This window comes from Vespa crabro, chromosome 12 (genome assembly GCF_910589235.1).
Source record: "Vespa crabro chromosome 12, iyVesCrab1.2, whole genome shotgun sequence".
Classification (NCBI taxonomy): domain Eukaryota; kingdom Metazoa; phylum Arthropoda; class Insecta; order Hymenoptera; family Vespidae; genus Vespa; species Vespa crabro.
The window spans coordinates 4410725-4438362 of NC_060966.1; the positions used below are offsets into that span (position 1 = coordinate 4410725).

General features: G+C 28.8%; 2 protein-coding genes across 11 annotated transcripts; both read right to left on the bottom strand.

Annotated features, from left to right (window-relative positions):
* Nucleotides 1-119: 119 nt before the first annotated feature.
* Nucleotides 120-2664, bottom strand: LOC124428281 (glycoprotein-N-acetylgalactosamine 3-beta-galactosyltransferase 1-like). The gene is made up of 5 exons (XM_046972182.1): nucleotides 2420-2664; nucleotides 2136-2239; nucleotides 1148-2027; nucleotides 772-1073; nucleotides 120-581 (listed from the first exon to the last, which is right to left on the bottom strand). The coding sequence occupies exons 3-5, from the start codon at nucleotides 2001-2003 to the stop codon at nucleotides 372-374; spliced, it is 1368 nt and encodes a 455-aa protein (XP_046828138.1). The 5' UTR covers nucleotides 2004-2027; nucleotides 2136-2239; nucleotides 2420-2664; the 3' UTR covers nucleotides 120-371.
* A 443-nt stretch (nucleotides 2665-3107) lies between these two features.
* LOC124428279 (probable serine/threonine-protein kinase DDB_G0282963) lies at nucleotides 3108-27638 on the bottom strand. 10 transcript variants are annotated; one of them, XM_046972176.1, is made up of 8 exons: nucleotides 26500-27638; nucleotides 16617-16677; nucleotides 10998-11062; nucleotides 10560-10686; nucleotides 8918-9074; nucleotides 8123-8717; nucleotides 4226-8021; nucleotides 3108-4117 (listed from the first exon to the last, which is right to left on the bottom strand). In XM_046972176.1, exons 2-8 carry the CDS (start codon nucleotides 16648-16650, stop codon nucleotides 3672-3674), a joined length of 5220 nt encoding a protein of 1739 aa, XP_046828132.1. In that variant the 5' UTR covers nucleotides 16651-16677; nucleotides 26500-27638; the 3' UTR covers nucleotides 3108-3671. The 10 variants fall into 10 exon arrangements, with proteins under 10 accessions (XP_046828132.1, XP_046828135.1, XP_046828133.1 ...); XM_046972179.1 differs by adding an exon at nucleotides 14280-14336 and having other exon boundaries at nucleotides 3108-8021; nucleotides 10560-10683; XM_046972177.1 differs by lacking the exon at nucleotides 16617-16677 and adding an exon at nucleotides 14280-14336 and having other exon boundaries at nucleotides 3108-8021; nucleotides 10560-10683.

The following is a 27638-nucleotide window of genomic DNA, read 5'->3' on the forward strand; positions in this document are numbered from 1 at the left end:
TATATATATATATATATATATATATATATATATATATATATATATACACACCTAAAATGTTTTCTTTGAAATAATAAAAACATGATATAAAATACATGGAATAAATTCTGAAAATAACAAATATTTAAAAATATTTTTTATTATGTCTTTATTATTATTATTATTATTGTCGTTGTATTGAATAATACTGTATAACATATTAACCTATTTTTTAAGACAATATTATAGAAAAGCACTTAAATTTATAAATTAGTACAATAACAGTTATTATTCTTATAAAAGCGTATTTAATACGTTGTTAGAAAAAATATATGTAATCTCTTTTTTCATATAGAAAATAACAAAATACAAACCTATCTCTTTTCTACTCCTTATTTTAATGATAATTTATCAGATACTTGACTTCTAGATTCATAAGCTGTTAAAATAGAAGTTAATACATTTGAAGTATTACGATAATTCTTCAAAATCAATTGCTCAGGTTCAGAATATTTTGAATGCCATATTTCATAATATGCATCACTAGAAATTTCATTCAAGTGAGTGATATTAAATTCTTCTTTTAATGCAATCTTCCATACCTACAATTAATAAGTACAAATAAATTTTATGATATATGCAATGTAATAAAACCTATAAATAACTATATTCATATGAATAAATATTTTTAATTATAAAATAAAAAGAAAAAAAAAAAAAAAAAATATATATATATATATATATATATATATATATATAAAATAAGTAAATTATTGATCCAATAAATCTTACATCTTCTTCAGGTAAGGATGTAGGAGCACGTTTATTTCCAAAAACTCCTTTCTTAGTAAAGACATGTAAATTGTATAACAAATAATTGAAGGTAAACATTTTATCAGCTTCAGTAGCACTGAATGTCACAGACATAGAAGAGCAACATTCTTTTTGTGGAGGATATAAAGCATGCGTCCAATAACTACCAGGTTTTGCAATTCCCCACAATAAATTATTTAAAGCATAACCATGAAAAGTTCCCCTTAAATATTCATCCCTTGTATCCATAGGAAGAATACCCATAGATGATAGATGTTTTCCTGTACATAACATTAAAATATATACATATATAATATACATATAACTATTATTCATTTTTAATTAATTTATTTACCAAGATAATAATCCTCTTTTTTCCAATATTTTCCACCAGCAGCACATTTTTGTGACGTATTAAACATTTCTATCATTTTTTTAAGTGACCCTTTGCTTAGTACATAACCTGCTTGAGCAACATTGTACGGTTGACCCCACATTACAACGGCATGACCCAAATAATAATTTTCTTCATAGTTTAACGGAGCAACTATATAACGTAAATTTTCCAAGATCACCATCATATCATCTTTTACAAAAAGTATCCATTCCTTGACCTCATCATCTTTCCATATATAATTCATAATTTCACATAAAAAATGCCAAGAAGATTGAAATTTTATAGTAAAATTTATAATTGGTATTTGGGAATCTTGTATACGTTGTCCAAAAAAGTATATTCGATTGCAATGACTACCCCAAGTATCTTTTATCGATTTTGCTAATTTAACTTTCTCCACAAAAACAATACATGTAATAAATATTTTAGATTTTAACCAATCCGATTCCAATGTTACAAGCTTTTGCGATATATTATCTGATTTTGGTTCATATAAATAACGATCCATATCAATTGCATTTCTTTGCAAATTATATGTTGCAAACCACTTATTGTATGATACATTTTCTAATCCCTTTGTCCAATTACTTTTGGCCCAATTACGAAATTTAATTCCTCGAGAGAGCAAATTTATAGGTGTCATCCATACTATAGATAAATCATCAGAATAATGTTGATATTGCCACTTTTTCTCATTATATATAGTACTTTCATTAACAAAACTTCCTATGAAGTAAAATAAAGAGGCTAGAAAAAAGCCAATTCCAAATCCAATTAGAAATGTTGATTTACGTTGTAATGGATAGAATGACATGGTAACAACAAAATTGTTATTTAGCTGGAAAAAACATAAAATTTCTATTTATAAATATTTTAACAAAGTCATTTTAACTATCACAAAATTGTATATATAATCAAGGATATATGAATTTAATGGAATAATAACCTTTTAGTCAATGTTAATGTCAATCCATCTGGTTGTATGTCACAGAATATATATATAAAATACAATTGCAAATAATAATTTCTGACAGCATCATGTAACTGAAACTTAAAAATGATTACGTTTATTTTAAACCGGTTTGGTATGAATCATACACAAAGTAGAGCCAATTAATCAATTAATAATCATAATAATTGAAAGTTATTACTCAATATATAAATTACAGTTATGAACTTATTACGTCTCATTAAGAATTTCATTCTTTGATAAATGAAAAGATTACTTACAATAACAAATACAAATATCTATTCGTTCTAATCTTTTCAATTTCATATCATTACCAATCATTATTAGTCTTATTTATGTATCAAACATATAAGTCGTATCCAAGCAGATTATCCAAACTTTTATATACGTAAAAAAGAATAGCCTACAACATCAACTGTGTACTTATAAAGCTAGATGGCGCAGTGATATATTAGTGTAGTTTCCTTATCTGAATGTGTATGTAAATATTCATCGCAAGTACGTCACAGGAACATCTGTTATGTTAAATATATATGTAAGTATTGTACATATATATATATATATATATATATATATATATATATATATATATATATATTTATAAACAGGTAGATGATTATTGGAAACAAATCTTTATTTATGAATATTATCATCATTGCAAACGATATGTATGACACGTGACATAATTATGTTTGCATGCTTATAATAGCATTTTAAAACAATTCATTATTAATTCCATGAATTAGTATGTACAATGAATCCAAACATAAAGTTTATGATAATTAAAATCTATAATAATAGCTTTTCTTTCCCAAGATAAAAAAATAAAACTTGCAATTATAACTGCATGTTTGCAGTCAGTATTCTATTTATCTATATGGTCAATTAAAAAAAGAAAAGAAAAAAAAAAGAAGAAAAACAAACAAACAAACAAAAAGGAGAGAGAAAAAAAAAGGACAATAGTATTCTTTAATAAGGCAATTATGTTATCACATGACTCACACATTCATAAATATCAAATATAAACAATTTTACATCCTTTTACAAACCATTGCCTATGCAACATAGGAACCGATATCCTTCAGTCATTAACCTAAAATCTCATGAATATTTTTCCTGATCAAAAGCCAGGTAAAATCTTATTAATGGTATATCACTTCTTACTCTTGAATTTGATATGGTGTTGTTGTTTTTTTTTTGTTTTTTTTTTGTTGTTTTTTTTCTTTTTTTTTTTTTGTTTTTTTTTGTTTTGTTTTGTTTTAATATATATGATTAATATAATTTATAAACGCATCATATCAGAAATTGCATTAATTTTAATAAGTGTGAATCCAGTGCATTTACTCAGAGTTATGGCAATGCTTAGAAGAAGGATTCTCCTTCTAGGGATCTTACATATTAAATTAAAATTATAAATATATTAAGGAGTCCTAGGATTCACGAATTACTAAAATCAATAGCAGAAGATAATATGGGGACGGAGATGTATTGACAAAACAAAAATGTTCTTATTTACCACAGTCTATTAGGGCACTTGGTACTTTTAACGTCATGCCGACAACTTTGACTTTCTTCATCAAAAATAGTACCTTCTTCACAGACAAAGCGAAAATCTAAAACCTGCTTTGGAGTAAAACCAGGAGAGCAGTAATGAAATAGTCGACAATCTCTCACGTCACCATAAAATCTATACATTTCTCTTTCCAGACAATTAAAGCTGCCATATATTTTTGAAATGGAGAATGACTTATCTTTCAATCGCCGAGTCGTTTCTAATAATGGAATTTTATCCACATTTTCAATTATAGTTGAACTAGGTGTTGAAATTGGATGATTATTAGAATGTATGTTTTCAGTTGTTGTAGCAACTGTTACATCATTATGATAATAGCCGGTAGTCACAGAAGTTGTAATGTCCATTGTCTCTGTATGCTTCTTTTCATCTATGTATTCTTTATCTATTACAGTAGGAATAACTGTTGGTATAGTTGATATATCCATGTTGTCTTCATTTATTATATCTCTTGTAATTGTACTTGTTTCTGTAGTATCTGAATTGTTATTACTTGTATCACTGTTTAAAGAAGTAACATCTGTTACTGTAGATAATGTTGATAGTTTTGTTGATGGATATGAAGTGAAATTTTCAATATTTGAATTTAAAAATTGTGAATCTGTACTATCAGTGGATGATGCGACAATTTGTGTTGCACTTAAATTTTCTACGTATTTCGTTGTCGTACTTTCAATATTATTTAATTCTTCGCTCTTTTTAATAGTGCTCGTAGGCATAGTAGTAGGTGGTCTTCGAGTTGGTAAAGTTATTTTCCTAATAACTGGCTTTGGTACTAACTCATTATAAGATTTTGGCGGTTTGGCTGGTTTTGGATTAAATAGAGGTAGTCTCGACTTTATGATCACTGGATTTGGCGTTGTTGTTGGAGGAATATAATTGTAATTTTTTCTAAGTGAAAAAGGTTTGAAAAGATTGGGTACAGAACGAGTAGTTGTGATTGGAGTTGTTGTTGGTAAAGTTGTAGTTGATGTAGTCGTTGATATAGTCGTTGTTGGTACAGTCGTTGTTGATACAGTCATTGTTTGTACAGTTGTTGGTAGAGTTGTTGGTAGAGTTGTTGATACAGTCACTGTTGGTACAGTCATTGTTGGTATTGTTGTTGTCGTTAGTAAAGTTGTTTCTGGTGGTAAAACCGTTGTTGTTGATGGTAAAGACGTTACTGATAATGTAGTTGATGACATGGTTGATGATATCAATGTTGATAATGTTAATGGCTCTATTGTACTCTTTGAAATTGGTACAATAGTCATTTGTTGTTCATTATTTTCAATGAATTTAGCAAACTCTTTAGTGTCCTTTTCTTGTGTTAATCCTTCTTTTTCCATTTTAATATTATCCACTTTAATATAATCTATATTCTTTGATAACTTTTCATTAATATTTACAACTTTAATATCTTTTTCAATCTTATCGTCATTTGGATTCTCAGTATTATTTATTAGAGACTCTTGTTCCTTATAATTATGCGGCTCATAATTATCATCAACATAATCTTGTATAGCAGGTTCAACAGAGACAATATTTTTTTCTGTATTACTTTCTGTTTTACTCATTCTTGGTAATTCATCAATAAATTTTAAAACGCCTGTCGTACTGTCTTCCTGTTCAATCGATTCAGAATTTTCCACTTCTGCAGAATTAGTTATAGTTTCATACGACTCTGTTACTTGTTCATGATTGTCAGATTCTATCGAGGCGGTAAAATCTTCTATACTAACAGATTCTTTATAGTCGTCTATATTATCCCAGGTATAATCTGATTGATTCATAGAATAATCATATTCAGGGATATCTTCATTTAAAACTGTACTTTCTATATCTTTAATCGTAGAATTTTCATGCAATTGAAATTCCTCTTTATCTGTATCTGTAATATTTTTATGTTTACTTTTATGATAAACTTCTTCAGACGAATAATTTTCTTCCAATTTCATTTTTGTTCCATCATGAGAATGTTTTTTACTTTCTAAATGTTCACGTTCATTCTCGTCAGAAATTTCACTTGAATTTTTCTCAAATTCTTTATCCTTACCATTCACCGTTGATACGTCATTTGTAGTTTGATATTGTTCCATTGAAATCTCTTCTGTATAAGAATTGACTTTTGTATTAGTAACATCTACTTTTTCTTCAGAATTTTCTAAAGAAATATACGTTGCTTCCGTAGTTTCACCATTTTCTTTATTAGATTCATCTTCATTTTCTAGATTTTCATTCGATGATTCTAATGCTTCCTGTTTATCATTTGGCAATCGATATTTACTAGAATTATTTATTTTCCCTAAATTGTCTACATTCGTTTCTTCGGAATCATATTTGACTACATTATTAATTTGCGTTAATTTTTTCCCAACATTTTCTTTATTAGATGTTATATCCTTTGCAAATTTAGAACTATATTTTATCATAGAATCGGTTGTTTTTACGTCTCGTATATTAGATTTATTAGAATCATAATTATTTATCTGTTCGTTAAAATTTCTTTCAAAATGAGAGGTAGATGTATTTGTCGATAAGTGTCCTTCAGAATCTTCAGAATCGATAATATCAATCTCACTGTCATATTCTTTTTGATCCTTTCTTTTTGCAGACATTTTTCTTCTAGATATTCTCGAATGAAGTTTCTTTGTATGAATATCAGTTTTAGATGTATCAACGATTTCGGTAGTAGCAATTATATCTTCTATCATTCTCGAAGAAATTATCTCTTCGTTATTTAATTTTTTATTATCAATTCTATCTGAATTATTTTCCATTTCATCTTCCTCTTCATCGTCATACAAATAATCTTTATTATCATTTATTATTTTATCTTTTGAATTATCATAATTGGTTTTAATTTTTTGCTCGTCTTTATCTCGTTCTTTTTTATCCATTAACAAAATACTAGAATTTGTAACAATACTCAGAGATTTAGCAATTTTATTTGTTTTATTTTGTTTTTTATCTACATTTTTATTATTATCATTTTCCAATGTAAATAGATCACTATTAGTGATATGTTTCATTTCAATATCAGAAACACTTTCAATTTCTCTTTCCTGTTCATTTTTATCCGATTTATCTGTATTGTTATATGAAATCATCTGTGAATCATCAACATCTGCAGTTTCAGTAATATTACTATCCAAAAGCCATGTTACCTCAAAACTATTATCATCGTTTTTATTGGTATTATTAATTGATTCAGTTAACTCAGTTGTTGCATCTAGATTGGAATTAGTTTCAGAATCTATATATTCATTGAGATCCAATACTTCTATATCATAAGTATGAATATCATCTACATTTTCATCAGATTCTTTTTGAACACGTTCAGATATTTTTTCGTCCTGATTATTTTTCTCCTCTTCCTCCTCCTCCTCCTCCTCCTTCTCCTCTTCCCCTTCCTCTTCCTCCTGTTCTTCCTCCTCCTCTTCCATCTCCTCTTTTTCTTCTTCTTCATCTTGTTCATCGGAATTTAAATTTATATAACGAGAAGCTTTAGTTTCTAAATCTTCAAAAATATGATCATTATTAATTCTATCATGCGACATCCGTTTCTCAAAATTTTTATTCGTATCTTTATTATCTATATCAATTTTTCTATCTTCTTTCGATTGTCCATCATCAAATATATCCGTATGCCTTTTTAAAAGTCTTAAATTTTTATCCATTGAATGTACATCATGAATTTTTGAATTAAAATTCGTTTCTTTATGAATCGTAGAAGTATCATCGATCTCCGTTAATGATCTTTTTCTTCTATAAATCTTTTCAACTTTACGTACAATAGCACGACGATGATTACGTAGTTTAGGTACATCGCGATAAAACGGATCAAACGATTCATCTCCTTCCTTATAATCATCATAATTAGCAGGAATAGTTGGAATAGGTATAGTTACTAATTGCGTAGTGTTAAGAGGTCTTCCTGTTTCATCGCTAACACTTGCTTTAGCTGTTACAATTACTCGTGATTGGGAAGGTAACAGGGGTGGTGGTGGATTTTGTATGATCCTTTGAATATCCGGCGGTGGTAGATTTATGGTGATATGATGGGGCTTTAATTGCGGAACTGGTATAGGTGGTGGAACATGAATATGTTGAATAATTTGTCCATTAGAGGATGTTGTTGATGCCGAGGGTTTTGGTGATGTCCTTGGTGTTGGATAAAAAGATTTAATCGTTGTCTCAACGCTAGCCGAAGTAGGAAGTATATTCGAAGATATTCTTTGCTGTTGAGAAGTTTGACTATCTTTTTGTTCCTCTTGTGATGGTACCGGAGATATTGACAATTTAGAAACCTACAAAACATAATCGATATTAGATGTTTTCTTTAAAAAAAGAAAAAGAAATATCTTAATTATAATATAAAAATTTATAATAACACGAATAATATTATTACCTTTCCTTTGTTGGTTGATTGGATAGCTTCTAATGGTGTTATACTATGCTTATGATGTTCATTGTCACGATACTCAGATGTATCGCGAGGATTATGCACATTAAAAGATTCTGTAGTACTGACTATTCCATGATTATTATAAATTGGATTTATCAATGCCGGATTACTTGGATTTCTATCCAATAAAGTTTGAATGGTTGAAGATGTAATATGAAAGATTGGCGATATTGTTGACGGTTCGTTACGAATTATTTGTGGACTTGGAGTAGAACTGAATCTAATTTGATGAGCCTGAGGTACTTCTTGGACTGTTGTAGAACTAACACCTTGATTACTAAACAATTGATAGGAAGTCGCTTGATTATCATTTCTCTCATCATTATGAAGTATATATTGATGATGATATCCTTGTCTAAATTGTTGCTGTGGATATCCAGTTGAGTGTTGGTATGAACCTCTAACTGTTGTCGTAGATGGTTTAGTTGGTCTTGATGTTGTTGTCGTTGTCGTACCAGCTGTAGGATGTGCCGAGGTAGTACGTTGACTATTTTCCACGGAATCTGAGGGATTATCTTCGTCATCGCTCTCATGCAACCTAAAGATCAAAAATTTTTTAATAGTAATATTATACGAATAAATAAGTTTTATCACTTTTCTATTTTATTTTATTATTTTTTTTTTTTTTACTTATCTATTATACGTGATATATATATATATATATATATAACATATATCATTATATTAAAATATTAATGTAATAATATAAATGATATTTCTTACATTTCTTTATCTTACCCAAATGTGACGGCATTGTTGCCATAAAGCTCCAAATTCAGATTATAAAACTGCTCGCTCTTACTGCAATCGACCTCGTCGACACGTTCACAGACTCTAGTCTCCTGATCGAAGATGGTTCCATTCAAACAAAGGAACCTTATGTCCATAATCTCGTCTGAAACGAAGTCTCACGGTGAAGAAGAGGAATATTATTCGGGGATGCTCATATATATGTACATTTGGGTGGTAGATGTGCAATCGATCGACACTGTTATTTTTTATTTTTTTTTTATCCATTATTATTATCATCATCATCATCATCATCATCATCATCATCATCATCATCATCATCATCATCATTACTATTATTATTATTATTATTATTATTATTATTATTATTATTATTATTATTATTATTGTTATTATAAATTGCAGATACCATCAAACGTATATTTAATAGTAATAATTTGTTAAGACAACAAAATAGTATAATGATTTTTTTATACTTTTTTTTTTTTTTTACATTGATGATACTTTAATCATCCAATTTATTGAGAAACTCATCTTTAGAAGGTCATAAGTTCATTAATCTTCTCTATTCTGGAGGAAAAAAAAAAAAAAAAGAAAAGAAAAAATAGCTCATAATTTACCGTTGAAACTTTCAAAGATTACTCAAAAGTGATTGTGCAAAGCAATATAAAACCTCAGCAATTTCTCTGAACATATAGATCGCAAAAAATTCGATTCTTTTTTATATGAACACGAGGAACATGATAGATGTTTCAATTAATTTATATGATATGTAAAATTTATTAGAACAAATGATAATTCATTAATTATATTAGAAATCCAAATTTATCGAGAGATATGATCGAATTTAATTGAAAAGGTCCCCCTTTTAATGGCTCTTCAAGCGCAAAGCTAAAGTTTTGTAATAGATCGAGAGATCACCCGCGGAGAATGTCACGGTCGTTGAGGAACGTTTACTGACCTAAGTCGAGACTCAAGAGTGTCTGGTACTACCGTCTCGTCGCGAGAGAGTCTTATCTCTCTCACCCTATTACTTTACATATGTACGTATGTATATACGTGTACATGTACATATACATGTACATTAATTATCAATGTTTTTTCAATATAACGATTTCAAGACTATTCTATTATATATCGAAAAAAAAAAACAAAAATTTATATGGATTTATTATATAATTATATTTTTATTTATATATATATATATATAATTTATTAATTTATTAATTTTATATATATTATTTATATAATTTATGTATTTGTATTTTAATTTATATATATATTATACAAATATATATATATATATAATTATATTTTTAAATCCATATAATATATACAAACATTAATTTGTTAATTCAACAAAATCTTACTAGAAATATTGATTTCTAGTAAAAAAAAAAAATAAAAAAAAATAAAAAAAAAAGTTTTTTTTTCTGTCAATGAATAGATCTTGGAAATAAAGAATCCATCTCGATCATATCGATTAACAATCTGATCGACAAATAATAGTTATGCATACGGGGTGTGGCATTAATTGAAGTAACTTATCTATATATAGAAAGACAGATATATATATATATATATATATATATATGTCTATTAGGAGATCGCAAAAGACATTCTAAATTACCTTTCTGACCGATCGTGCATACATGAAACATTTGACATCCAGTTTCGAGATCCGCATAATAACCACCGATCACTTTTCCTTGGCACGAAAAGTTAGTATCCGGCAGATTATGGAAGTCCAAATACTTCTAAAAACATCGAGACAATTAAAAACTATCATTGAGATTTGTTTCTTTTTCTTTTTCTTTTTCTTTTTTCCCTCTAATTAATATTAATATCAACAGTATGAATTTCTTATTTAATTCCTTACAATTCAATATTTCTTAAATATCCATATAATAATATAATATAAGAAAAAGAAAAAAAATATTATGGTAACATCGCTTATACTAATATTATTATATTATATATATATATATATAATTATATATAAATGTTACATGTAAATAATTATATGGTATTATATATAATAATAATAATTAATATTTGTAACACTCACGATAGCTTCACTTGCGCTGCACGGAGGTAGTAAGCCATGTTGAAAATTTAGAATTGACAAGAAAGCTAAAACAAAAATATACGATAAATGACATATATGTGTATGTGTATATATATATATATATATATATATATATATATATATATGTATATATTTTAAATATATTATAGGTAATAATATTTATGATATAAAGTTGAACTGATTTAAACAGTGTACCACCCTTATGTGTGATGCAAGTATTTATGAATTACACGTAAAGACATAACTATATATATTATATATATATGCATTATACTTATAATATATATATATATATATATATATATATATATATATATATATATATAATGTGTAAGAAAGTACACGCAAGAGACGAATACACGTAGTCATTGTTATTCGAGGCCTGCCACGGGAAACGGAAGTCCTCCATTATCCTCAAGATACCCGGTATATACCGAGACTACGAGACATTTTACATTCACGTTGATCCCGAAAAAAAAAAAAGAAAATTTTTGTATCACTAAATATCGACGATGAATCGTTAAAAAAGAATTATTTCCTTCTTTCACATGTATGTATATATATATATATACATTTTTTCTTTTTTTTTTTTTTTTAATATGAACATAGATAGTGTATATATATATTTCAACTTCTTGAAAATATTTCTTTATTTATTTTTATAATTATTTTATTTTTATGTTTTATTAGATTAATTTCTTTCTCTCTCTCTCTCTCTCTCTCTCTCTCTCTCTCTCTCTCTCTCTCTCTCTCTCTCTCTCTCTCTCTCTTTCTCTCTCTAGTTTTCTTGATGAATGAATAAATTATTAAACAAAATAATCTTATTTCATTATTTAATAATTACAATTTTATTTACATATTATTTTAATATAAATTTTATTATTTTAATAATAAATAATTTATTATCCTTAATATGAAATTCGATTAATAGAATATTTAATAAATTGTGAATTTTTTCCTTTGAAATGTTTATCCGAATATTTTAATTTTTTTTCCTCTGTTTTTCTTTTTTTGTATTATTAATTAGCTTAATATCCATTATACAAAAGTCTGCTTAATTAATAATAAACCTATAATGAAAAGTTTTTTTTTATTGTTATAAATGAAACATACATGTATGTACGTTGTCATTGATCGGTGAAAGCTCAACAACGAGTTAGACCTTTAGACGAGGAAATCATTAGGGAAAAAAAAAGAAAAAGAAGGAAAAAAAAAGAAAAAGAAAGAGAAAAAAAAAGAAAGAAAAAAAAAACCATAAAAAAGAAAAAAGAAATAGAAATAATTACTTAATTGTATGTAACACATACATTCATATATTCACATTGAAAAATTGAATTCTCTTGGTATGTGTAGAACATTCGCGATGCATATGCAATATATGCAACGAATGCTCTATATCAACTCGCGTGAAAGGCAAACGGTAGCACAAGATATTTCCTTTGATTCGTTTTAATTAAGAAACGCTCGAGATAGCGATCAACTCTTCGATGGAAAATAATATTATATCTTGTTTTTACTTATGTATTAAGAATAGAAATAATGTATCTGATTTTACTGAATATAATTTTTATAAATCATTATACATATTTTTCTTTTTTTCTATTTTAAAAAAAATTTCGATTCTTCATATTTATGTATATAATCTTATATACTTTCCAACATTTTTCTCATACCTATAGAATAATTATATAATGTCGAAATTAGAAATCTTTTTTTTTCTTTTTTTTTTTTTTTTTTTTTTTTTTTTTTTTTTTTTATAATAAAAATCGTATAGTTATTCATTCTAATACGATTATACCATACAATTATACAATAGCAATTATAGAAAAAAAAAAAAAAGAAAAAAAAGAAAAAAAAAACAATATGAAAAATTAAAAAAGATACAGATAAAACACATAAGTCCTGTGAATTTGTGAGATTCAATGTATTTATGAAAAATATCAATTCGTAAATTATTATCGCATAAATAATATGGAAATTTTCATACATATAAGTATCATATACTCTTCCTCTTGTTAATCATCACGATCATTTAAATTCAGCTCATTACAATAGGTTCAATGAATGACGTAAGATGTAAAAGAGAAAAAAAAAAATAAAGAAGAAGAAGAAGAAGAAAAAAAAATAAGAGTCAGCGTTCCGTCGTTATTCATTAGTCGACAAATGATACACCAGTCGTCCTCTTAGAGAAGTATCTCCACGCGTACTTCTATGCGAACGAATGAATTTCTGTATTTCCTGGCTTTGCATCTATGAATTGTAAGAAGGAAAGTAGTAACGTTTGAGTTAAGCTATGAATTGCGAGAAAACGTAGTGAACCGTGACGAAATTTCCTCGGTAAGAAAATTCTCTTGCGGAAAAAGTGACTTTCTGGTTAACTCGTAATATGCAAAAAAAAAAAAGAAAAAAAGAAAAAAAGAAAAAAAGAAAAAGAAAAAAAACAAGAAAAAAAAAAAGGAAAATTAGAATATGTCCGCGTGAAAGGTTCGCAGCAAAAGCTGCAAACGTGGGGCGACATTTCACGTTAGATTTTTATTTCTACGTAATAACCGATGATTGAAAATCTTTCGTCTCTTAGAATCAACGTACGAATTATACTGTGTGCGATTTATATTATATATTGAATATGAAATAAAAAAGAGAAGAAAACGAACGTCTCTCTCTCTCTCTCTCTCTCTCTCTCTCCCCCGCTCTCTCTCTCTCTCTCTCTCTCTTTCCCTCTCTATCTCTCTCTTTATCTATCTCTCTTTCTCTTTCATGGTGTGATATTTGTTCTCATGGATAAATAACTCAATACGAACCATGCGTTGCTATTTTCATTTCTAACGAAGAGAAATTGATATTGCCGAACGACGAGAAATTCCCATTGTATTTCGTTAGTTAAACATTAATTAGCACTGGCCTAGATAGCGTGAAATTTTTCATAGGAAACGCGATGTGATAGATTCGATTCATAACGATGTCAAATATGAGAATGAATGGAAATAAAACAATAACCGTACGCGTGCATACAAAATTATAATATTTGAAATCATAATAGCATTGATATATGTATGTTTACCTATCATAATTTTGATCTTTTATATAAATTAAATGAGAAATTCCTGTATATATATATATATATATATATATATATATATATGAATAAACAAATTATCTATACTAAACATCCTATTATCATTCAAATGAATACCGTGCCCGATATAACGTATAGTAACCGTACTCGTTCTAACGTATAGAACCTGATGATTAAATCCTTACCCTGATATTCCCGGAAGCCCGATTACCCGGCTCTTGATTCACCGTAACTCCGATTATCTGGACAGACAACAACATGCAAATCTTGTAATCGAATGTACAAAGTTCGAAAATAATTATGCTAAATGAGAAAGTGTGAGATTTCAAAAGTGAAAGTTTATTCAAAATAGAGTTCACTCCGAGAGAAATAGAGAGAGAGAGAGAGAGAAAGAGAGAGAGATAGAGATAGAGAGAGATAGAGATCCCAATTTGTTAAATTCTCTAAATAAAAATAATTTTCCCGCAAAATTATCTCTCTTATCAATATATATATATATATATATATATATATGATAAGAGATTATTATATATATATATATATTAATTATTATTAATATTCGTCGTTCTGTTGTATGTGCACACGTGCATGCATCTCTTCTATCGCACTGATAGAAGTTTGAAAGATTATAGAAATCATTCGTCGTTATGGATAAAAATGAAATGCGACGAGGTAAAAATGAATGCATGAATGAATGAATGAATGAAATGAAAAAATGAATGAAAATGAAGCGAAGCAAAGAAAGGCTGGGGAAGGGTGGGAGGAGTGGAGGTAAAAAAAAAAAAAGAATATTATCACGAAATAGCCTAAACGGTTTACGAGCTTCTACTAATATATTTGTCCATTTCGTTCTTCCCAAGTTCAATCGCGCTAAACTCGCGTTGTTACTTGCATGTTCGAAAATAGTAACGCGCGTCACCAAGGTTTGCCATCCGGTATGAGACCGGTTTAAGGATGAAACTAACGATACCGAAGCCTTTCATTCCTTTGGAAGGTCGCTTCAAGGATGAAAGTAAAGATAGAAGATCGTAGAAAAGTAGTGTACTACGGATAAACCATAAATTGATTGGCTGCCAAACAATCTTTTTTTTTTTTTTTTTTTTTTTTTTTTATATAAACTTGACTAAAACTCAAAATAAATTCGAAATTGTAACTATAATCTTGATCTTAATCTTTTTCATAAGATGATTCAACGAATGACATCAGTTAATAAAAAACCAACATTAATTCGGTCGTTTTTAAATGTAACGAGCGATTGATTAAAATGGATCTAAGAAGAATAAGAGAAAAGAAAAGAAAAGGAAAAAAAAAAAAAGAAAAAAAGAATACAACAAAAAATGAGAGTGCCTTTAGAACTCCGTCGTCGTTATCGTCGTCATCGTCATCGTCGTTGATTCTTTTTTTGTTGGTTTTTTTTTCTTTTTTTGTTTTTCTTTTTTTTTCTTTCTTTCTTTCTTTCTTTTTGCTCGCGTATAACGTAATTATTCGGCCAACGTGAGAGAGTGAAATTAAGATCGTGACTGAGTAATGTGCGTCTTACGTGACTTCGGCACCAAAGAGACACGCTTCGAAAGGTCTAACCGCATCCTTGCGCCCGGAGTCACGCGATTACATAAGGAGAAAAGTCAGTAGAGAAAGAAATGTTCAGAGTACGTGTATATATATATATATATATATGTGTGTGTGTGTGTACGTGTATATATATATATATATATTTATATAGATAGAACACTGATTTTGAATCAAATGGTAGATATATGCGAATGGTAGATCAATAAATTTTATTAAGTTCCCTTCTCTTCTTAACAATCGTTAAAACATTGTTAGAATAAACGTCATTTGATACATGTATGCATATATATATATATATATATATATATATATATAAATATATATATACACATGTTTAAAATATATGTTTCTTAATCTAATCTACAAAAAAAAAAAAAAAAGAGAAAAAAAAAAGATAATTAAAAAGATAAAAATAATAAAACAATAAATCTTAATTAACGTATCGATGATAAATCCGATGATGCTTATTAGATTTATATTAATTCCAAAAGTCATCGAAAATAAACGTAAGTCAAATGAATTCGAATAATATAACTCAAAGAGATCGTGAGTGACTCTCATTAAACTGATCATTTCTAATCCATTGATCTACAAACATTTTACAAAGAGGAAAAAGAAAAAAAATAAAAAGAAAAAAAAACATATCGATGATATTGTTTAGATAAAATATTATACATGACTATTAGGTTCGTAGTAACGCAGAAGTCATTGAACGAACATAATCAATTCGATAATAATTTATGAGGTGTGGCCTTCGGTCGCTCTAATCATATATATTGTTTTCTCGTTTCGAACGACTCTCGTTTCTTTCTTACAGCTAGAATTATTCACAAGAATTAGTATCGATTAACAATGAACATATTATCCATCGATTTATCAAATCCAATGGATAAATCATTAAAACGATCGAATAGTTGTTAAGAATATCGTGTAATATCGTTTTGTCTTACCCTGTAGTAGAAGTCCATGCAGCGCAAAGTTCATGGCTGCGCTATAATCGAATCCTTCGACCTATAAAATAAACAAAAAAAAAAAATAAAAAATAAAATAAATCAAAATAAACAAATTAAAAAAAAAAAAACCAAAAAAAAAAAGAAAGAGAGAAAATGTCGGTAAAAATTATTACGAACATTCTAATGTGCATTGTTATACTTATATGTATGTGTGTGTATACCTAAAAGTTACTCCGAAAAAAAAAAAAAAAAAAAAGAAATAATCTTGGTAGTTTACAAAGAACGTTCTTTGGATTATTTCGACAATTTCCTTTTCTTTCTTTCCCTCTTCCTTTTTTTTTCTTTCTTTCTTCCTTTTCTTTTTTTTTATTTTTTTTTTTTTGGCTGTCCACTCAAAAGTCTCTGGCAAATGTGGAATTATTCACGGGTATACCGTGATTTGAATTGAACAAGGAACGTGACCTGAAATCGTTTCAAACGAAAGCGACGTAGTTGATTTGTTGCTTCGCCTCTCGTCAAGAAACATCGGAAATTTTTGGACGAGTGTATGAGGATATATATATATATATAAAAAAAGAAAAAAAAAGGAGAGAGAGAGAAAAAAAGGAAAAAAGAAAAAAAGAAATTTGTCGGAAAAATTCCTTTCGAGAATTATTTCGCTTCGACGATTTCCGGCGTAATCTCTCGTCGTCTTATTTTCCTTATTGGTTACTTTTTTTCTTTTTGTTCTTTTTTTTTTTTTTTTTTTATTTCTTCTTTTGTTCCTAACAATTGTTCTTCTCTTCTTTTCTTTTTTCTTTTCTTATTTTATTCTTTTTTTTTTTTTCTTCTTTTTTTTTTTTTATTTCGACGTATTACCGAATAGTTTAAAATAAAATAAAGTGGTGAAAGTAGTTATTCGCTATAGCTAGCTCGCTTGCTAGCGGGTACAATCGGTCGATGAGAGTAACTATGATTTAACGATGACAGGGATTAAGCAATCGTTTCAACCTTCTTAAACCCTCCCATCGTTGAAGTTGTACGATTAAAATGAATCCTCTAAAGTGAAACCATCCTGAAAGTGATATCTAAATAGATTTTATTTTCTTAAAAGAATTGAAAAGGAACACATTACTTATTTAATTCTTAAAAATGTATAAATGTAAATTTATGACGAATAGAAAAAAAAAAAAAAAATTGATATAATTAATCGTGACGTATATAGAGAAAGATGAAAAAGAAATAAAAAAAAAAAAAGGAAGAAGAAAAAAAATATGTAAGAAAAACCCGATCGGTTATGTTCTCTTTCTCTCTTTTTCTTTTCACCCCGTTTTTCTAATTTTAATTTTTTCATCTTTTTCTTTCTGTTTTTTTTTCTTTTTTACTTTTTTCTTTTTTTTTTTTTTTGTCAACTTCTTTAACTCACGAAGTTGATTTCACTTTGTATTGAAGCGCAGCGCAACACGTGTGAAAGAGAAAGGCGTTTCCACATCTTGTGCTTGATACCAGAATAGTACTTACTTATACTATTCAAACGAAATTTGTACATACTTTATGAGCCGATGGCTCATAGAATAAAACACGTTCAAACACTATTACTAATCTATGTATTCAACAATAATCGCTATCAATTTGAATACACAAATGTAATCTATAAAGTGTGGTCCTCGAAACATCACCAATACATATAATAGTTAACTGCACGGCAGAAATGTTCCTTTACGAAAGCTACTCACGTTTGATGTTGCTGTCTTCTTTTACCGGCGGTGTAAATAATGAAATACCGAAGGTTAGCGCATAAACACGTGCATGCGTTGTTATCCGTCATTTTAAATGTCAAGTTCAAAATATTAAGGACACGACGGTGATATTAAAATAAATAAACTTGATATTTATTTAAAAGTATATCGAAAAAAAAGGGGGAAAAAAAAGAAAAAAAAAAGAAAAAAAATATAAAGAACAGACGATCAAAAAAAAAGAAAAAAAAAAAAAAACATTGAACCTATCACATGAGAAACACGAAGAGAGAGAGAGAGAAAGAGAGAGAGAGAGAAAGAGACAGAGAGAGAGAGAGATGTCGCGTAGTTAGAAAATTTGCATTACGCTTTCACTGCTCTAAAAAAAAAAAAAAAGAAAAAAAAATATATATATATATGTTATATACATATATATAGCATCGTACACACGTATTCGTTTTCTCCAGAAAGCGATTGATTCTCACGGCGATATTTGGAGTCATCCATACGTAAAAAGCGGCACATCGTCCGCGATTTGTTTCGAAGCAGCTATCAACAGTAACAACGACGACGACGAGGACAACGACGACAACACGGCTTTCCCCCGATTCTGTGTCGTGAATGAAAGATACGTGTTCGCTGGAAAGCGCCGCATTGCGCCGCGCCTTTTAACCGACTATATTTATCAAACAAATGTAACGATGAGAAAACAGAAAAACTCGTATTGCAACTAACTGAGTTAATTACAAATGCATAGTTTCGGTTAACGATTTCTATTATATTACGATTATTATTATTATTATTATTATTATTATTATTATTATTGTTATTATTATTATTATTATTATTGTTATTATTATTATTATTATAGATTTCAATTATATATTTTCTATATACTTTTATATTATAATTATCTAATTATAATTTTAAAAAAGAATAAGAAAGTATATCTTGTTTTCGATGTATTGTGTATTGCACAATAATTATTAATAATAATAATATATCTAACCATATGGTGGATGTCCAATTATTTTTGTAATATTACAAGAATAAGTACATCGCAAATATTGTTTCGTTAAAAGAAACATAAAGAGGTGAGTATCTACGTATCCTAAGTATGTACGTATTCTAAGTATATATGTATGTATGTACGTACATACATACTCCTTCCGAACGATCTTCTTTGATCACTAATTACATGTTGCAATTCAATGAATTCGGACGTTTAACGTAAACAGTATCATCCTTGACACACTTTGCGCTACGCTAAAGAAAGAAAGAAAAAAAAAGAAAAAAAAGGAAAAAAAAACGAAATACATCGATCGACTGACTAATAATGCGTGAGTTAGCTTTCAAGTAGTTGAGTGGATCATTAAAAAATAAAAAAAAAAGAAGAAAAAAAAGAAAGAAAGAAAAAAAATTAAATAGATAAAAGAAGAAAAAAAAGAAAATGAAAATGCGCATATCGAGATACGGAAGCACATTTCCGATGAAGAAAAAAATCGCGTTATTATATTAATAAAATAAGAAAAGGAAAAGAAAAAATCGCGTAATTATATTAGCAAGAAAAGAGAAAAAAAAAAATATATATATATATATATATAATTTTGTTTCGCGACACCCAATTTAGAATTAAAGCAACTAGAAACGTTCATAATCGGCAGCGCCTCAAGCGCATCCTGAACTTTCTAAACCTATCACGGTTGCAGCAATGCGATCGTCCAATCGACCATAGCAGTTCATTCCCTTTCATGGTGAGTCACGACCGTCTTCTTCTTCTTCTTCTTCATCTTTTTCTTTCTCTCTTTTCCTTCTCCGCCTTCTTCACCTCATCTTGCGCATCTTCATTTCTAAGAAAACTATTTTCCAAATCCATATTAAAGTGATCATCCACTGATTATTATCAGACATATCTTAACGTATATTATGAATACGATACGATCTTGTTCGCGATTACGTTAACGTAACAAGACAGACATTTTCTTATTTCCGTCTCATCAATCTGTTATATCAACTTTATATCAACGTACTATACAATCATGAATTGCACGTCGGTAGTCATAATGTACATTAGCAGCGGTCATGAATGGTCATGAACAATCAACTATTTCTTCACGATCATATTCGATCTTAACATATATATATATATATATATATATATATACATACACACACACAGAGAGAGAGAGAGAAAGAGAGAGAGAGAGAGAAAGAGAGAGTCTAACACAATTAACACAAATACTAATTAATCGTATTAATTACATTAAGTTAATGACATTAAGTTAACTAACCAACAACTTTATTGTACCAATTATAAAAAGTGACTTCGTCGAGATTGTTTTACTTTTCGTTCTTTCTTTTCTCCCTTCCTCTCCCCACCCCCCTCCCCACTCTCCCTCAAAGTAATAAATCAACGTCCGAATTACGAGTAAAATAGCTTCTTCTAAAAAAAAAAAAAAAAAATAAATAAAGAAAAAAAAATAAAGAGAGAGAGAAACTTGACTCAATGTTTGTGGGAACCATTTAGCATACTCGTGGTAATGCATTATAATCATTTTCACCTAATAAATCATTCTCGTTTGTCGGCTTTTTCGTATTGTTAAAAAAAAACTAACTTTTTACTCGCAAACCTCGCAAACTTTGGATCCTCGTTAAAATCTAAAATCATGTATTTTTTAACATAAACAAAACCCAGTTCAAATTACTATTTAAATGGTAAACGCAAAGTGATATAAGAGAGAACACACACGCAAACACATATTTTTTCATTATCGCGATTTACCGTAGTTGAGAAAGATTTATAGTTTGATGCGTGGGTAGGACGTTTTGTAAAGGCGCTATTACGTAATATGCTTTCAATTATTATTGATCCTGTTCAACCATTGACAGAATATAACTATTATCAGAAGAGTCCAATTTTTTTTTCTTTTTTTTTTTGTTTTACAAGATAATTAAATTAATTGACGAGATCAAGCAAGTTCGACTTAATAAACTTTTTTTTTTATGATCAATTCCTTTTTTTTTTTTTTTTTTGTTAATCTATACAATTTGTATATATATATATATATATTTTTTTTTTTTTAATTATTCCCAAAACGATTTCGTCCTTTCAATGAATGGCGCTCGTTTTTCGAAAAATAAGATTTTTTTCTGATTAATTCTTTTTTTTTGTTTTTTTTTTTGTCAATCTATGCAATTTGTACATAATTTATTTTTTTATTATTACTCCTCCTTTTTTTTTTTCTTTTAATTGTTCCGTTTTATTTTTTTTTTTTTTTTTTTAATTATATCTTTTCGAAAGGTAAGATTCTTTTTTTCTTTATCACGAGAGAAAACGTGCAATCGATACACAATAGTAATCGAAACCTAGGATCGACAATACTTTCCAGATCGTAGGTACGATAAACGAAGGTATGGATTTTTTTTTTATAAAAAATTATTACCTAACGCAGACCCCATGTATGTATAATATGTACTTTTTAATATATCGATATTGAATCTCATGGATCAATTTATAATGTAAACGAGAAACCATGATTGACCTTCGTTTGAATTAAACGTCATTAATGCAGATACGTAACAAGGATCTATAATAATGTTAATTAAAATTTTCATTTAAACGACACGCACATTAATCACTATATATATATATATATATATATATATATATGTTTTATCAATGAATTTCAATCATTTCATCGGATTATGCATTGCAATTCAATTTAACATTTAGAGACACCATTATAGATTATTATTTAATATCATTTATATAATAACGAAAGACAATAAGATAGGTAGAAATCTTGAAAGAATCGGTACGACCATTGAGATATTCTCAAAACGTTTTATGTAAACTTGCATAACGTTATTAGAAATGATAATTTCAAATGCAACGATTATTGAATGTTAAAGCCTGTACGTTGATTTTTCTAAAATACCAAGAGTGGTTTTCGATAGCAAAATCAACGGGTTTTAGCTTTCTCGTGTTAGATAATAACTTCGTGAAATTACGAATATAAAAAAAAAAAAAAATAATTATTTTTCCGTATTAAATAAATCTATTCGAGAACGTTAAACTAATTAAAATGTTTTCGATTAGTCTTAATAAAAATAGGGGGAAGGGTGACGAGGGAGGATGATAATAATACGTCATTCAATATACAAATGTAAATATGTAAATATGTAATCCGAAGAAAATTATATGTATTATATATTATATATATATATATATATATATATATATTAAATATTTCATTTAACATTAACGTTATGATAAAACTTTGTGTCAATTAGAAAGGTATTACATAAACGAGTTTAATGGAACACTAGAGGAAAAATAAATACAACCTATCGTAGTTCCGCTTGTTAGTATAGGACAGAGAACGATAGGAGAGGACGAGAAATAGCGGTACTCGCTGCTGGTCAAGTCACCGCGTCCAGTTAGTTTAGCTTTCATTTTCGATAACTAGCGTTTCATTCGAACGCTTGAATTCTTCATAAAGGTCAGTAATCGTTGGTAAAACCTGTCCTCGATAAAAAAAAAAAAAAAAAATAAAAGAATAAAAAAGAAAAGAAAAGAAAAGGACATTTAAAAGAAAAAGAAGCCAAAAAAAAATACACATTGACCAGGGAGAACATTTATTACATGCTTTGTCGAATTAAAATTGAATAGGTAAAAACTTTTCACCGTAGAATTATTCATACATTGAAGAGAGAAGAATTGGGGGGCAGGGGAGGGAAATTAGGAAGGAAGGAAGGAAAGAAAGAAAGAAGGAAAAAAGAAAATTCGAGAACCGAAAGGAACGAATTTAATTGAATCTTAAACGAATTTTCTCGCGTTTTAATGGGAAAAAACAAAATAAAAAAGAACAAAAATAATAATAATAATTATTATTATTATTATAAAACATTGACATTCGAGAATAGACGAGAATGAATTTAATTTTCCCGGCGTATCCTGAAAAGTCTCTTATATATACATTGACACGAGAGAACTGTTCAAACGCACGATAATAAAAAACAATACTAATATCATGGAAAAAAAAATTCTATTAACAAGTTCGTATTATATCGCCATTTTATAATTTAACAATTTAAGCTACGCATTATTTTTCTTATTCCGCGATTGGAAACTTTCGTTGCAAAATAAATCGGTAAATAAACGATTGGAACGTTGATTATTGAAGATATGAAAAAATAAAAAATAAAAAATAAATAAAGAAAAAAAAAAATTCTTTTCCGACGAAGACGACGACGAAGATGACGACGAAGATGACGACGACGATGACGACGACATTATAAAGAGAATGAAAACAGAGAGAGAAAGAGAATAACGTTACACTAACAGTTATTATAACATTACATTAATGATAATAAAATATTACAATCCATAAATCAGATATTTCGAATGACGCGCCGTTTTATGCTCGGCCAACTGTCCGAGATGGTATTTGAAACTTGCCGCGGTGAAAGTTAGAAGCTAAACAACATGTGTTTTTACATTGGCTGATACAATTTTACGATATGGTACTGAATATATTTATAAGGAGTTAACACGCGATTTCCTTACGAAGTAAATCCTTCCACATAACCTCTTCCTTCACCTCCATCTCCTCCTCCTTCTTCTCTTCCACCTCTTTTACCATTAATCGTCGCTTCAAAATCATGATCTAAGATCTATCAAATATTTTTACTCGACCGAGCATGAATTTTCCTTTCCCAATTTTCTCGCCTTTTACAACATTCTCTCTCTCTCTCTCTCTCTCTCTCTCTCTTGGTTTATCTATCAATCTATCTATCTCCTTCTTCCTATCAATTTAAAACATTAATACGGAAAGGCTTGTAGGAAAGACGAAGAAAAAAATATACCTATATGATTCTATTCTCTGTCTCTGTCTCTCTATCTATCTATCTATCTATCTATCTACGTATCTCTCTCTTTCTCTCTCTAACACCCTCTCATAACACTTTCATTTGCACACGTGCCATGCTCGCATAGTACGCCTACGGAAAGTGCACTACGGCTGCCTGCCCCTGTTTGCCCCCTGTCTGCCCCTTGCCTGTCCCTGCCTATTCCTACTTGCCTTGTCGAATCGTGTCCAAGTATTTGTTGTTATCCTCGACGTAATCGAGAACTTTGAATGAGAAGAAAGTGGATACCGTTCGATTTCTATATATCTTTCAAGTAGAGAGGCTAACGAACGAAGATCTTTCTCGAGGAACGAGGAAATCGATATATGTATGTGTATGTGTATGTGTATATATATATATATATGCAGGTCTGTGTATGTGTTTTGTATGATGTGTGGGAGAAAGAGAAAGAGTGAGTATGAAAGAGAGAGAGAGAGAGAGAGGGAGAAAGATATTAAGAAAGACACGACATAACAAAGGAAGATTTCTTATCGTGTAATAACCAAACATCTCCTTTTGCTTTTCCAATTGATTCGATTACGTATACGAAAGAACATACTTGCTATGAAAAATTTTCAATCCGGTTCCTTTCCCTTCAAGTCAGTCAGTCAGTTAATCTCTCTCACTCTCTTTCTCTCTCTCTCTCTCTCTCTCTCTCTCTCTCTCTCTCTCTCTCTCTCTTTCACTCTCTACCTGTATCTACCTCTATCTCTCTCTCTCTCTCTCTCTCTTTTGCTCTCCCTCTTTTTTTTTTCTTATTGTCAATTTACGTTTCTCCAAATAGTAGTAGTAATAGTAATAAAAGTAGTAGTAGTAGTAGTAGTAGTAGTAGTAGTAGTAGTAGTAATAGTTTAATCGCATAGTAGAACTCGACGATGAAAAAGAAAAGAAAAGAATTTGCGCGTTTGACCGTAATAAGTAAAGGCGCGAGAGTAAATCGAGCTGCCACGTTCGAGACTTTCGTTTAGGTTGACAACAGTACTCCATAAGCCCTTTCACCTATATCACAGCCTATATCATTCGTTACGCCACTGGACGTAACACTAGGATTCGAATGGGCGTTTTAACATAAATAGGCCGAGGACGTCGAGATATATATATATAATATACATACATATATATATATATATATGTATATATGTATATATATAATTCTTATAACGAACTGTCTATGTCTCTAATGATAATAATATATTTAATGTACTTGACTAATCGTTAGAAATCATTCGAGACAATTACTTACTCAGTTTTTTTTTTCTTCTTTTTTTTTTTTTTTTAACATAGTAACGAGAATAAACGCATTCGCAATTATATATCCGAAACGATTCGTATTTTCTTGTAATAACGATCAGAGAAATAACTTTCTAATAATTCATTCGAAAAAAAAGTTTAACTTCGATTACTAAATCGAGACTTCAATGTATACGTATATATGCATATATACATATATATATGTGTGTGTGTGTGTGTGTGTATGCATCTACTTACGTATACGTTTAATAACAGTAACGATTTACCGTTACATCGACTGACCTTATATGAAGATAACATTCCATATTACTTTACATGATATGTAACACGATATTTCAATTCTTTTTGTCATTATTATTATTATTATTATTATTATTATTATTATTATTACTATTACTACTACTATTATTATTATTATTATTATAAAATTCCAAATGGTAATTTTATAAACACCCTATATAAGAAAGCATTCCCGTGTCGTCGTTACCTAACGGCGAGAAATCCGAGGCCCGTTTCACTTCACAGCTGTCCGATATAACACCACTGCGCTTATACTATCGATAATGACGCGTATTTCTTATTTTACCCTATTAAAATCCTATTTGTTATGAACATTTGGCCAGACACAACGATGATCTTTCAATTGATTTATAAATGTATAATATATCATTTCTAGAAAAAAAAAAAAAAAATATATATATATATATATATATATATATATATATCTTAATCTTTAAATAAAACGAACTAGGAAATATAATGAAAGATCATTATAATCCTATTTACATCCATCGAAATATTATGAATCCATCCGTCTAATGAATCTTACAAAACGATCTTAATGCACGATGTTTCGCAATAAATAAATTAATAAATAAATAAATAAAAAATAAAAATCGTCGAATATAAGGAAAAAAAAAAAAAAAAAAGAAAAAAAAAAGAAAAGAAAAAGAAAAATGTGTATAATATAAATTAATAAAACTATATAAACAATTATAACCTACCTATCTACCCGTGCTGCCTCGTTATTCCGAATGATCAGAGCGATCTTATTCTGAAGATCTATCCTCGATCGATCGACGTTCCTTGGACAATGATCCTCTTCAACAGATATCCGTTTTGTTGTTTCTCTTTGTCGAACTATCATTCTCCATCGAGGCCCGTAAACTCGCACACGTTGTTGATCGATCGATGATCCAGGCCGCACATACGAGCTCTCATTCTGAATTCTTTTCCTTGGATCTTTTTTTATAAAGATCAAAAAAAAAAAAAAAAAAAACTAAACGTACGAAAAGCAAAGACGATTGCCTATCCGTTACAACCAATGCTCGCGCACCCCTCCCCCTCTTTCAATTATTTTCGAAATTTCACGAGAGGGCCTCCCCCTCCTACACCTTTCCCCCCTCCGCCGCACTCCTTCCTCCTTCTATCTCTTTCTTCTACTCCTTCTCTTCCTCCTGCTCCTCCTTCTTCTCTTACTATCTTCTCCTCCTGTGTTACCTCTTAACGGCACTTGGAAAAGTTCGCGACAAGAATTTCCAACGATTACTATGAATTTGTCGTTGGCAAAAAAAAGAAAAAAAAGAAAAAAAAGAAAAAAAAAAAAAGAAAAAAAATGAATTTATTATATTACTCGATCCTTTCCGTTTGGGCGGGAAAAACTTTTCGAATTATCGATTGACATAAATTTCTCCAGCGTGCGCTTTTCTAATTTCTTTTCTTTTTGTTTTCCCCCTTTTTTCTCTTCTCGCGTTGTATATGAATTATTTTTCCTCTTCTTTTTCTTTCTTTGTTTCTTTTTCTTTTTCTCTCTTTTTTTCTTTTTTTCTTTTCTTTTCGACGATAGTTTTACGAACACGACACTACGTAATACGTTTTAATGTCTATCGGCTGACTTCTTTATTCGATTTTTCTGTTCTTTCTATTTTTTTTTTTTTTTTTTTTTTGGTATTCTTTCTCTCTGTTTTTCTTTTTTTTTTTTATTTTTTTTTTTTTTTTTTTATTCTTTTTTTTTCTTCCTTTTTCTGTTTTAATCGATCATCGAATATTCAAAACACGTACGATGACTCGACCGTTAGCCGAAACACATAGAAAACCATGCCTAACCTCACGCTTTGGATGCGTTCGTAAGACTGAAGTCGTC